This window comes from Strix uralensis, chromosome 9 (assembly GCF_047716275.1).
Source record: "Strix uralensis isolate ZFMK-TIS-50842 chromosome 9, bStrUra1, whole genome shotgun sequence".
In the NCBI taxonomy this organism is placed as follows: Eukaryota; Metazoa; Chordata; class Aves; order Strigiformes; family Strigidae; genus Strix; species Strix uralensis.
The window spans coordinates 8,040,098-8,054,096 of record NC_133980.1 but is presented as its reverse complement, the minus strand read 5'-3'; the positions used below and the strand labels follow the sequence as shown (position 1 = coordinate 8,054,096).

Here is a 13,999-nt window from a genome sequence, read left to right as displayed (position 1 = left end):
GTGTGTACGTTATCCCCTTAGAGGTTAGGACACTGAACCTCCTGATCCCTTCATTCACAGATTACTTCAGGCCAGCAAGGTAACAGTGTGATTACAGCCTTTGTACAGGGCTTCCACCAACACAAAACTCAAGTTTTAGCCCTGCAATATGCTTCATCAGCTTCTGCCTTCAGAGGTGAATTCCTGGTTCTAGGGAATGAATTTATATTTTCCCTGTGCTTTTTTGACAACAATCCAGGTCCTATATGCCAGGCACTGCTGAAAGACCGATCTGGCCTGCAATAGTGGGTGGTGTGGCCAAGTGGTGGAATCCCAAAAATATTCCTAGAACTTTGAGGTCTTGTTTTCATTTGGGGGCTCTTTTGGTAATGTATAAGCTTCTAAGTCCCGTGGCCTTATAAGACTAGGAAGTTCTCTTATTTAACATAAAGATTCAAAGTGTAACTACTGATTCAAACTTTTCAAATCATTTGAAATCATCACAAAAATTTTCTCTCCAAGAATAACTAGAGAAAACAATTCTTTTTCATACAGAAATGGGGTAATTAAAGTTTATCTGTATTCTCAGAATTGAGGTATTTATTGTTCCACAGAAGAAAAAAGATGTTGGATTGCACTGGTAAGGGTGTTTTGTGCATTTCCTGTTTAACTCCCGTGCTGGATACCCAAGAAAATGCCACATACTTCAACTACTTACTCTAAAAAGAATAAGGAAGATGAGTTTGCTGAGGAAGAAACACAAGAGTATACTTAAGTCACATTTTTCTGAACAGAATAGGCATGGAAAGCTCACCTGGGTATACATCTGGGGTGTTTTAGAACCAGATCTTCAGCATATTGCAGGACATGCTCAGTACTTTGCAAGATTGAGCTCTTAAGTCATAAAAATATATTTTACATATAAAAATACAGCAGATGTCCTTCCAAAAATCCTATCTTATGTGTTAATCCCTCTCATTACATTTTATACATTCAGAAACAGACATTTGAGATATACTGTGAACAGTGCAAAAGACTGTTTTATATTCATAAAAACACGCATTGCGGTACCTTTAAGCGCCAACTGAAAGAAAACTTGAGAAAGGTTTCATCCTCAGAGAAATTCTGGTCCAAGTCGAACTTTTGTGTAGCAAGTTGTAAACAAACGTCTTAGAATGCAGAGAATCCTCTCATTTCTTTCCAGCTAAGGTAGTCTCAAACACATCTAGTCCTGCTTTGAAGTAAACCTGAGCTGAATTGATGCTGTTCAGCACCTCTGACAAGGCTGCTTGAATGGTCTCATTTGACTGATGTAGTTTGCAGTGCTCCAGTGCCTCTAGCAGTACTGAAAACTGTCGTGTCCTTTCATCTAGTCTGTAAAGAATATTTCTAAAAGAGAACAATGGAGAATGGTAAACTTTTTACTCAAAACAATTCATCAGAAATCATCAAGAAACCCTGCAAGTATCAGCCACACTTTACAGATGATTCATACATATTATGCACAGTAAAGCTGACCCATGGCAAACTGAAAGACAACTGCATATTTATTATGGCTTTGAAGACTGCCTCTGTTCATTGATCTAGGTGTACATACATTGAAACATTCACTAAGTCCTCCAAAGAAATCTCACATTCCTCTTTGACCATTCAAGATTTTATTCAAAATCATGAGTCTAGACCAATTACACCCCTCACAAACTATTTTGTGTCTCAGCTGGATTCCATTTATTCCCCTCTAAAAAAAAAAATTTGGTTATTACTGAGGACTCTAGGCACAGAATTTTTTTTTCTCTTATCTGCTCCTGTTATTTATTTCACACTTCAGAGGTGAAATTCTAGCTGCATTGAAGTCAGTGGTAAAACTCTCATTGTTTTCAGCAGAGCCTTTATTTCATCAATAATCCTTTGTGGCATCAGAACAAGAACAACCCATCTTTAATGTCACATACTTGAGGAAGGAAATAAATGGAACCTAAACCCTTATGAAACAAAATCTGTGTGTTTTCCTATAGTATCTGCAAGACTTTTTAATGGCTTGTATAAAACCACATGCAAAGGTAATGTCTAATCCCTTGGAAATGTTATCTGTATGAGGTGTTGAAGGCTCAGAATTCAAAGCTAGTCAGTGATTTCAATGAGACTCTTTGAAGCACGCTATAAATGTTATCTAAAACCAGGTGTAATCATTATCCTAAGTAGAAGAGCATGTTAATACCAGAAATCTCCACCCAGGAGCTCCTTTGATTGTAAACAGAAGTGAGTGAAATTTGAAACAGGAAAGCTATATGTGATCTGGTGCAGTACCTTACCCTTAAATACAAGGAAGGTGTTCAGGACAGGGGAGAAGTTGTTTCACAGAATGAAACCAACAAGAAAGCAGGACAACTTAGATACTCCATTAGTAACCTAACTGCATGACAGAAAAGGCCCAATGGCAACTCTAAATTAGTAATAAAGCTGCCCAGTACTTACATGACAGATGACCACAAAAGTGTATCTTATTATTATATGAATCATCTAATTGCCAGTCTACAAGGGAGAATGGTATCGAAGTAGCCCAATAAATGACACCACTGAACAGCCACAATCTTCTGCCATGTTTTCCAGTTTGAAAAAATGCTTTGAATGAGGGGCAGTGTTTTTTCAACGATATGAAATAACTCCTATCCCCATAACACAGGTTTTCAGTCTTTACGTTTTTACCTTCCTGTATTGGGTTTACATCCAAACCCAGCAACGTGCAATAGAAATGGTAAACTTTTTATCCCGACAGCAATACATCTAGCCATTTCAAGTGTTCTGCAATGCAATACATAGTAGTTTTAAACTGAGGAGAGAAATGGTTTGAATCCAACACTGCAGTAGAAAGGTAGCTTACATAGTTTAAATAGTAGGTCATCACTGACACAGATCATTTAGACTGAAACAGGTTAGAAGCACTTGCAGGAACAGCTCAGTGAGGACAGAAACCTCCATCAAGAAGATAGTGACAAGCAGCTGTGGCAGTAACTTCTTCAGTCTGCACTGTGGCAGCCAGAGGACAACTGCCTGCTTTCTCAGTTCTGAGCTGATGCTACCATTCCCTGAGACTGACGCAGCTTACACTCAAAGGTGACTGTCCCTAAAGTGTCTCTCTGATATAGTAAATGAAAACTGTGTATGTTGAGAACCAGATAAATTCTTGGTTGGTTGGTTTTTAACGATAGGCTGTGCTATGGGAAATACTGTAGTTTTCAAAGCAGGGATTGATTTTGCTCCCTCTGAAATCAATTCAGGGACTCCTGCTGAGATCAGTGCGAGTAGAACCAGGCTTCTGAAGAACTCTCCTCTACAAGTTCCCATAGTTCACAGGGAGACAGAAGCCTGTTCACAACCCCTCAAAGCCCTTGGAACAGCAGGGGCAATGCCAGAGATAATCACATTACTTTCTACTCTCAGGAGGCATGTCCTGTCTGGTTGCTGGTGGCTGGGAGAGTTTGAATTCTGCTCCAAATGCCTACAACATTGGCGTCTTGATCTATATTAGGATCTCGCTATTCCTTTATTGGGGCTAATGTCAACTAATAAAAATATTGTAAGACAATAACAATCAGCAGAGCAATGCTAACAGACTGCCTGAAATCATACTCTAAAGAGAGGATGACCTGAAGACTGGAACATTTGGGGACTGCTGAGAAAATGTTTGTGGAGAATAGGAACAGATCTCCTATCCCATCTTCAAACGTGCTCTAAACAAGGCATACAGGCTAAAAAGATGATTTACCTTGACACACAAGAACGTTAATAGAGTTTAACTCTATTGCTGTGGTTTTGGCATCACAGGTGATTCCACAATAAATCCACAGGCAGGTGATCTGTAAAAGACAAGTATTCCTAGCCCATCCCACCTGACTATGGTAGAAACCAGCATCTACTGAGAAATGCTTAGTTGTTTGATAAGAGACAAACAGTCTGTTGTCATAATTTAAAAGAATATTGTAACTTTTGCAATAGTAATATGACTTCAGCATAGCTGATTGAATAGTATGACAAAACCGATTTTTTATTTTTATGTATGCAAATAATAGTAAATAACATTATACGGCACTCGTTTTTTCAGATTTTCTGCTAGGAATTCTCACCAGGATCTAATATTTTCCAATTACTTATCTTTGCTTGGCAAGCCATGCCACCCCTTTGTTGCATAAAATGATTTCTCTCTTTATGCATGTTCATGAGAGTCAATTTATACAATTTTACTTATCTCTGTCCAAGCTTCATCAAATGAAAAAAATGGTCAGTCCAGTTTATTACTTGCAAGCCTTTACAAATCAGAAAAGTGTTTTCATTAAAGATTACACATGGACTGAAAAATAAAACTCAGCCATTTCATTGGCCCAAGATATCACTATTTGACCACAACATGCATAATGATACCAAGAGACTTTAATTTACTCTGTGAAATTCAATTACTTAAACATTCCTTAATACAAATTGGTTTTGTAGCCTACGCCTCTAAAACAACAATTCCAGCCTCTGGCCTAATTGCTTAAGTATATACCTTCATCTTTAACTATTTTGATCTTATAAATATAATTCACACAGTCAGCCTGACCCACACAAAACAAAAAGAGACTCCTAAACAGAAAAGAGTGATACATTATTGATGACACTAATGAAATTGCTACACACATCATTCATCTTAATGGGCTTGTTTCAATGACACATCACAGTGACCTGAAAAGTGTAACACCGAAGTGGGAAACCTGATTAATAACTTCAGGCAGTACCACTGAGAGAGGTAAAATGGCTTCAAACAAAAGAATCAGCCTTAGCAAACTAAAGCGAAGAAACTATAAAAATGAATTCTAAAAGAACCTCTTCTACCACTTTTATGAGCCCTTTGCAGGCCTAGGAACATAAGCATTATTGGCTGAAATAATGCCATTAGAGTTAAATGCTGTTTTACATTATCAGGGATATGGATGTAATGTAACCCCCACCAGACCAAAACGAATTTGACAAACTCTTGAATGACAGATCACACTAAAATATAGATTGACTTTAACACAGCTTCAAACTATTTTGGAGCTTGTATTAGAACAACTGGACAGTACAAGATTAAACTAGATTACTACATTATTCTTGTCATGAAAAAGGATTTTTTAGCTTACAAGAAAAGTTTGTGTGTAGGTAATGTACAACACAAGCTGAATTATTCAGGTACTTACAAATAGCCTCCTATCTAAGAGCTTACATTTGAGATTTTGAAAAGTAATTATTAAATCATTAGGACATGATGGCAAGTATACAGTCCCACATGAAAGGAGTTCAGGTTCTCTCTGTGGAATCCCATTAGAATTGCTTACAGATAAATGCTATGGGCAACCTCTGTCTGTTCCAGTTATAACACAATGTGCTGTGACTAGAGACGCTTCAGCATCCTCACATAAATCGCTGAATTGTTTTTTCTTGTACTCTCCAAGAAAAAAAAAAAAACAGAGCAGAACAGGATTCTTTCCATTTCCCTTTCTCTTGATAATGTTCAGTTTTGAATGCACTTTTCTTACATGTAGGAGTTTGTTTTCATTCATGTTTGTAAAACATAAAATATTATTAACTTGGAAAATAAATAAATGCACTCTAATAATCATAATATTTACATGTTGGGACTGCCAGTTCCATAGGGTGTTTATTTATTGTAGGACATAAAAACATTACAAATTCTTCTTCCCTGGAAACTGCATGAGCTGATTTATACTAGTTTGTACCTCAGAAAATTTTATGGTGAAGGTACAGAAAGCTTCCCTTCTTCCTCCGGGTCCCTTATTGTCTTGATCTCTAAGTGTGCTTCTCCTTTCCCTTTTTTTTATTTTTTAAACTTTTTTGACACCCAGATACAGTTATTTTATCTTACCTATTTTATTTCACATAACTATTGTGGCAGAAGGTTTATAATTATAAAATTATAGCTGCTAGCCATGTAAGGCTAACTTTTGTTAGGACAAAATTTATGCACCGCTGAACTGTCATTACTTTTTATTATAGCTGATCCTGAGGAAAAATGTTTTTCTACACTGCTCATTTCTTGCTGGATTGAATGGTGGAAGTCACTGGCTCTGGGACCGTGTGACTGAGCAACATGCATGTGACCAGGGAAGACAGGGCTATGGCAGCCAACCTCAGGGCAACTTAGCTGTCAATGTCAGCTAATCCCTCACTGTCTTAAGTCCCCACAAACTCAACAAGTCACATCTAAGGATCCTTTTTTTGTAATATGTTTTCCTAACTTTTGTTTGCTACACAACCTATCCTTTTTTAAGAGCCATCAACTGCCTTCACTTAGTGCTCTAGTTTACAGGACTGCAAATTGTTCTACTGGTATAAATTACAGAAGCTGATATATTTAAATCATGTACACTCAAAGGTGAGTGTCTGCTGGAAAGATATGTATTTGCATGGTATCAGTAGTTGATAAGCTACATGTAATCTAGATATCAAATCTAAATAAATTGTAACTAACTGAAAGGCATTTCAAAGGCATTGTCATGTGACAGTGGTAAACCACATAAATTCTGTCCCTGCCACATAGAAATTTATCTTGCATAAGAGACAGGAGTTAGGACACCTCTAATTGAGTCAATTATGGCAAATGGAGGTTATGGTAAGTCTGCATTTAACAAAATCCTGTTGGGACATGGGACTACAAGGAGATAATTATTCCAGGTTTGAATTCATTTCTGAGAGGCCAATTTAGAATAGGGCTTGTTAAAAAAATAAATCCTGCTTTTGGCAGCTCTGTGAAGTGTCTTGAGGCTTGGTTTGGCTTGATTGCCTGCCAAATAAACAAAGGAAAAAGGAGATGCCAAACTGGAATGATGGCTGGTTACAAGATACATTATCTTTTATTTCCCTACAGTTATCTTTGATTACAGTACTTTTTAAAAGCTAATGAACGCATTGTCGTAAAACACACTAACCTCTTACTGAATTATCATTAAAGCCTGATCCTAACTCTAGAATAAATTTCAGGTTGGTGCAGGTGCACCTTGCCACCCTTAGATCTTTGTCAAGGCCTTGAGTGCACTAATACATCTCACTGGCCCTGACCATCCTTACCCGCCGCTCCCAGGCCTCTCCCACTTGCATTGCTTGGGCACCACAGGCCTGATTGGAGTGGCCACTGCCCAGCTGGCCATGGCATATGCTTGGCTCCCCATTGTAAGGGAGCAGCTAGCCCTCATCACCCCCGACCATCTTCACCTAAACAGGGGACCCTATCAGACTTGACTCCATAAACACCCATCCTAACCTCTCCTACAGATCTTCCCACCTTTAAACCTATTGTGGTCATCGTTACAGATTCATCTACTAGAATCCAATTTGCACATAGGAGCATTCAGAATCCTAAAGAGAAAGTGAACAATCTATTAAAGAAATCAAGCTGCCCAAAACTCAACATTCACAGAAAACATTCACTTTCACTTCTGTTCTGAAAAATGGAAATTATTCTTTTGATAGTTGAATAATTACTGTCAACAGAAAAGACTGACATAAAATAAAGCTAACTGAATGTTAATCTTGATTTTCTGATAATAGGACAGTGTTCTGTGACAGCTTGGAAAAGATTTCAAAGGGGACCACTGTATCTATGACAATCTGTAGCTAAACTTTTCCACTTCCATTTAATAAACAATAATTACTTCATTTCTTCCTGTAATTTTTTTGTATTTTTGTGGCTTATGATAGCAAAACAGCTTCCAGTATAATATAAAATAATCACGAACAAATGGAAGCTGGAAGCTTGATGCAAGTTGCTAATCATAAGAGGACTGATGTTCTGGAACAGCCTCAAATAAGAATAATTGAGCTAAGAAGTCTGACTACTTTAGAGACTGAGTTTGAGTAAAATCAGGCTTCAATAAAATACCTGTTTGCAAAGGCTGAACATCAGCATTACCTTGCATTCAGAGTTTTTCCCCTGTTGAAAAACTAGTGAGTTTAGGAAACTTATTTCTTTCTTACTTTGGAGTAAATAAGATCAGTAAGTAGGAGGAATCAGTTCTGCAGCTTCAACAGTACAGAATGACTTCACAGAACAGAAGTGGAAAGAAAAATAAAAATTAGATGCATTTGTTCTTCAGAAGTTGCAAGCGATTATTTATCGTTGCTAAAGAGCAGTCCTCTAAGTAATTAGGCATGATTTTCTCTAGGATTTTATAGAAATTAATTAAGCAACTTTATCTAGAAATTCCCGAAGAAGCCACAAAACTCACTATCAGACTCTTTGCCATAGAGCTTTCAAACCCTATATGCAGCTGATGAGACTGATACATACTCCACAGAAATGTAAAAATTCCTTGAAAATCCTTTTTTTATAATTTCTTAGAACAAGGACTTGCATCTATACTTAAGAGTGATGATGCATTAAACAAAATTAATATAACTGTATTTTAAAATGTTATTTCCTGGCAGCAACTGGAATGAAGTACACTGTTAAATTTCAAATAATATAGCTGTTGGTAACAAATGTAGGGATGTTGTTCTTTGATTGATTTATGCTACACTTATTTTTCAAATGAAAGAAACATATGCTTATGCTGAATAATTTGGAGGAAACGATTTTTCTTTTAAGGATGTCTCAGTCTGAAATACTCAAATTCAAAGCAGATGTGCTACTAGTTTGAAGGACTTGAGGGAAGTGAATTAATAAAATTATTTCCAAATGGCTCACAGCTGATGTTCTGAAGGCTTCAGAGGGATTTTTATTTAGAAATCATGTAAAACATCCGATTCCTAAGGAGGAATACCATTTCTAAACAAAGCAGCCAGCAGTGGCCAGTGTTTGATGCAGTAAACTGGCTTGACCTTGATCTCCAGTTCTGATCCTGACGAGGTTTATCATCTTAAGTAACTCCATACCATGAGACGTGAGACCATTATCATCATAGCCAAAATCAGAAAGGTCATTAGCACAAGAGTTAACTATGGACAAAAAATTAATGATGTCATAATATGTTCTTTATAGAAATGCCTAAAGTTATAATTTTATTACCTTCAATGGCAAGCACACGCACAAAATTAACACTTTTTAAAATCCCCAGTTAAGGTAATTTTCCTGTTAATGATCTCACCACCAAATTTCTAAGCCCTATTGCCTGGGTAATACGTTAGCGGGGGGAGTATTACATACTAACTATTTTTCCAATTAATTCCACTTATTTTTGTACTATATTTGAGAAACGTTCTTGGATAGTATTTCAAACATACATGAATGGTTCTTATCTGTCATGACCAAAAATGTGGAACCATAAATTTCTTGGATCTAAAAAACGTTATCAATCCTAATGTTTATAAGAAAAATGAAATAATGTATAAAATATTAATTTTCTGTCTTATTCAATAAATTCAAAATTGAATACTTTGTATAATTTTCTGAGATTGTAGGCTATTTTCCTCTGTAACTAAATATTCTTAGCCTATTTAGTGCCATAAGCACAGACATGAGCAAGATCTGCCAGCAAGGGAAACTGAATGGAAACTGTATCCCAGTCGGAAGACTTGCTAGGTGTTGGCATGATAGCTCTGCACTGAGCTCCCTGAATAGCCTCTGTGAAAGGGTTTTTACAGTTAGCAGACAACTGCTGTGAAATGGGCTAAACCATCTAATAAGGTCACATATACAAATAAATGTTAATTATTAAAAAAACCCACCAGGTTCTTTGCAAGGCCAAGACCATGCGCATTCATGGAAACCATGAGGAATTGTATTCCCTGGATGAAGTCTTGTCTTCAGGACCACCAATGCTGTGTTAAATTACAATATACATAATATTTACAGTATCCAAACCGTAACAGGTCTGATGCATACCACAGACAAAACTCTGTAAGCATACAAATCAATCTAGTTAAAAAGGATGGAAGGAAATTAATGAGAAGTACATACAGGAAAAATAAATTAAGGTATGTACACCCAGGTTTACCATTCATATCAGGGAAGTGAGAAAGCTGGTTTCCAGCCATGACATAATCCCTAATTACAGTGGTTTTTCTGCTTTTGCAGGTGTAATGAAAAGATTTTCATGTTCACTGTTTAAATAAGCTTTAAAGTCAACCATAATTACATCTCTGCAGATGGCTAATTCCGTAGTATTTATGCAGCAAATGCTCTTTAAATAGTAAAAATTTACAGGACAACAAATACAGTCATTACTTCATGGTCATTACATGTACTGGTGATTCCAAAGGAGAAACCATTTGAATTGCCACTCAGATGGATCAGGTGTTTTGAGCATGAGTTGCACTCACTTTATTGCATCTTCTCAGTATTAAGAAAGGGCGTAATTCAGGATGATTATCAGTCATGAGAAAAATAATAACCATAGCAGGAATTTGTAAGAACATTATCAAACTAGTAATTGCTTCTGATGTATGCTAGGCTAAATGTGCTGCTCCACACATGGATGAACGTTGAAGAGTCAATATCCCAGCGGATGAAATTCTATCTACTTGGCCACAGAATGAGTAACTGCAGCACCATTCAATCACCCCCAGAGGGACTGGTAGGACTAGGTCAGAACCCTTCCCAAAGTTGCCCAGTGCACAGAGAACGATCCTGCTGCTAGAATAGTGTTCCTACAGGTCCCTCATGAATTAAACAGTTCCTACACTTTCCTAACTATGCCTGTTCTGGGGAGCTGCACTGGTGGCAAAAAGCAGCCTGGGAAAAGCTTCCCTGTGCTATTCAGAGTTGCAACTTAATTTCAATAGTATGTTATATTGATCCACTGAATGAAAAGATTCATGACTACCTTCTTCCCAGTCCCTCAAATTCCATTTTGTGAATAGGAAGTGATCCTAATTATGTCTGGCTTCTGGTAGCTGCTCAAGAGAGAAGTAAGTTCCTTTTTTCCTCCCACCAGTGCTATACCCCCACATAACAGTTGGGTAAAATGTTTAAAAGGAATATAATGAATAAAATACTTTCAGTCCACCAAGGTTGTTACTCCAGATTCTGCTAGTGACTTGGATGCATGAATTTGAGTCAAATTATGATTTTAAACTGAAATTAGTGTGCCAAACATGCTATTGAATTTTTTTAAAAATAGTGATAGCTATGTAAGTGCTATTAGAATCTAGTGTTTTGGGATTTGATTAGAAATATTTCTTACTTTGCACCAACCTAGTCAAATTCACATCATTGTTTGTCATGCCATTAACTAACTGATTTGTCTCTGGCTTTAGAATTAGGAAAAATAACCTGGTTGTTAGGTATTGCAGTTATATTCTTAGGAATTATTTTTTTAATCAGGGGGGACCTGCAGAGATGACTCAGTCTATTCAGTTTTGTGATAAAACCCACTTTTGAGTATGCTGTAAAAACTCTGGATACCGATTTATGATTGCCATCACTTTTATAAATCCTAGTTGCCTGACACATGACATCTACTTAGAGAAGCATATAAACCAAGAACCTAATCCTTTCATTCAATGTCTGCTACCAAAGACTGGGAGAAGAATCATCTTCCAAGTAACCACTAACTAAATATTTACCAAGCACTGTACAGCATCTCAGATCTTCTAACAGTGCATAGTTGTCACTGTTCACCCATGTCATGAAACTTCTTTTCTCCTTCCCACAATCTTGGGAAGAACATAAAACCATCCTTGGAATATTTCCTGTGTTTTTTTGGCATTAGTAGTTCATGAAGTGAGCTACAGTGAAGCAAGTCTTACTGAACTGTGTGTCCCTTCTTCTGTCCTGAATATTTGAGTTCATCACCTCTAATTTATACTTGCACAGACTACAATCAGACTGCACAAACATTGCAGAGTTTGAAGGAAGAAGGTCAAAGAAATGGGAAGACATTTTCGGTATAAAAATTACAGTCGAACAAAAGTGTATCAGAGAGAAGGGAGCTGAACAAGAACTGCAGAGCCAAGAAACACCAGTGAAGGATTAGAAAGTGAAACAAGTAATACCACTAATCATAAATCCATTTATAAGACATAGAACAATTATAGAAGAAAAAGATGCAAATTTTGAAAGATACAAGATATTAGGGTGAAAAGTCAGATGGAAAATCACTGCTATGCAGTAAGGCAAAAATTCATTTGTTCTGACTGAATGGCAAAATCCGAGGTACGCAATTCTAAAACCAGTACACAATTCCTTCCCTCTCCCCCAGCATCATTCTAGTATTGTATTTACAAATTGCACATGGCAGGTAATACAGAGACAGAACATTATCTACTACTGCCAGTGCAACATGAATTGTTGCTGTATTTCCCACACTAAGGATCATCAGCACCATATCAAATCACTCTCTGCTCCTCCTAATACAATGCAGAAAAAAAACTATTCCATGTGCTTGGTTCAGGCCAGTCAAAACTGTCTCAAACATTACAAGAAAGTATACAGAAATATTTTCGACTTGAAGCCACAAAAGACCAAAAAACCAAATCCACAAAAAGTTTATACAATGAGACAGAATTACTGTCTTCTGCAGAAATTCTTGGCTGTTTTTTTTTCCAGATAACATTGCACTACATGTTTACCCATGTTACTGTTTAAGATTAGCAGGATATTTGCATCTTTAATGCTTGTCCTTTGTAAATCCAATGAGCAACTTGTTTACACATGGAGATTTAATAAGGTCTTTAATTTTCCTACTAAACGTATCTCTAGAAACTAGAGTCTTAGGGCATGTGAATTTTGACACCTGAGAATCTGCTGCAGTTTCTCAGGAAAACAGAAATAAAGCCAGTAGACTCTGTACATATGTCAAGAATGTATATAACAAATCTCAATCTGAAATGAAAACATTTGTTCTGGTGAACAACAAACGCTTGAGTGGCATGAGATTAGCAATGATGCAAATTACTTTTCTGTGTGGTGCTAAAAGCATCTTTTGATTGTTCTTTCATTTCATTATGGCAAATTCAGGGTGCACAATCTATCATTGCAAGTATTTTATTCAGTGCATTATAACTTACTGATTTGTCGTAATTTTTTAGCCCAACGAAGTGTTAATGTCACACCTGGGTATCCATGATAAAAAGAAGCAAAAGGAAGAAGCTTAACTTGCACAAATGAGCAATAAAAACTGCTGGAGGTCTTTCTTGAAAACAGATTGTTTTTGAAATCCTTACTTTTCATCTACCTATTATTCAATTCAATCAATTACATCTACTAGACATAGCACAATGGCACGTGCAACAATTCCATAAATAGTGGTGACAGATGCATACAGCCTTAATGGACAGGTTAAACTTGGCAAGCTAAGATGAAACTCTTAAATGAAAGATTTTACACAGGTTGACTTTGATTCTTTTATAAAATTGCTAAAAGAACTGTCAGTCAGGACATAACTGATCCTTAAGCAATGATCTATTAAGAATAAACCCCATCTAACTGGAGCAGAAATGACAGCCTGAGCCCTTGTGTGCCTTTTTTGGACTTTATTTTTGAAGACTGAAGACACAAACTCTTGTTTTTAATGACTCTTTTAGATTTGGAACTATTGGTGGGAGCATCACAGGGTATTCTAGGAAACCCTACATACTTACTACCGGATCCATCTAGTATCAACAGCATCCATCAGATATGAAGATTAGACATGGGCCCGAAGAAATCACTTTCAGTAAGAGAGGATATCTTACTGCACTGAGTGTCCCGCGCCTGACACTCCATGAAGTCTTCTTGGTTATCGCATTTCTTTGCAATATTATTATCCACTGTTCCAATGCCATTGAAGCGCTACGCCTTTCAGCAAAAAGAGCCAAGATCTCTGTGCGAATACCTAAGGAGTGCGTGCAGACACTTGACAGATACATTAGGCTGACAGGTTGTCAGGAGCTGTGGTGATCAGCAAATATAAGAAATATAATAAAATATACAAGGAACAGGGAGAATGGTTTATTCAGTCTAGGAGAACAGAAGGTTTGCGCTCAATATTTATAAACACCAGGAAGATACATGCTGTCTTTTTATCCATGATATTGCCGGTGTCAGTGTTTTTGTAGGTATTTTCACAGA

The 13,999-nt window shown here is 36.9% G+C and overlaps 1 protein-coding gene across 1 annotated transcript in view; it reads right to left on the bottom strand.

Annotated features, from left to right (window-relative positions):
• Positions 1-272: 272 nt before the first annotated feature.
• Positions 273-13,999, bottom strand: part of NAALADL2 (N-acetylated alpha-linked acidic dipeptidase like 2) — a 489,848-nt gene continuing 476,121 nt past the window's right edge. The window contains exon 15 of the mRNA XM_074878173.1: positions 273-1,368. Within this exon, the coding sequence (XP_074734274.1) occupies positions 1,170-1,368 (199 nt within the window). The 3' untranslated portion in view covers positions 273-1,169. The remainder of the gene's footprint in view (positions 1,369-13,999) is intronic.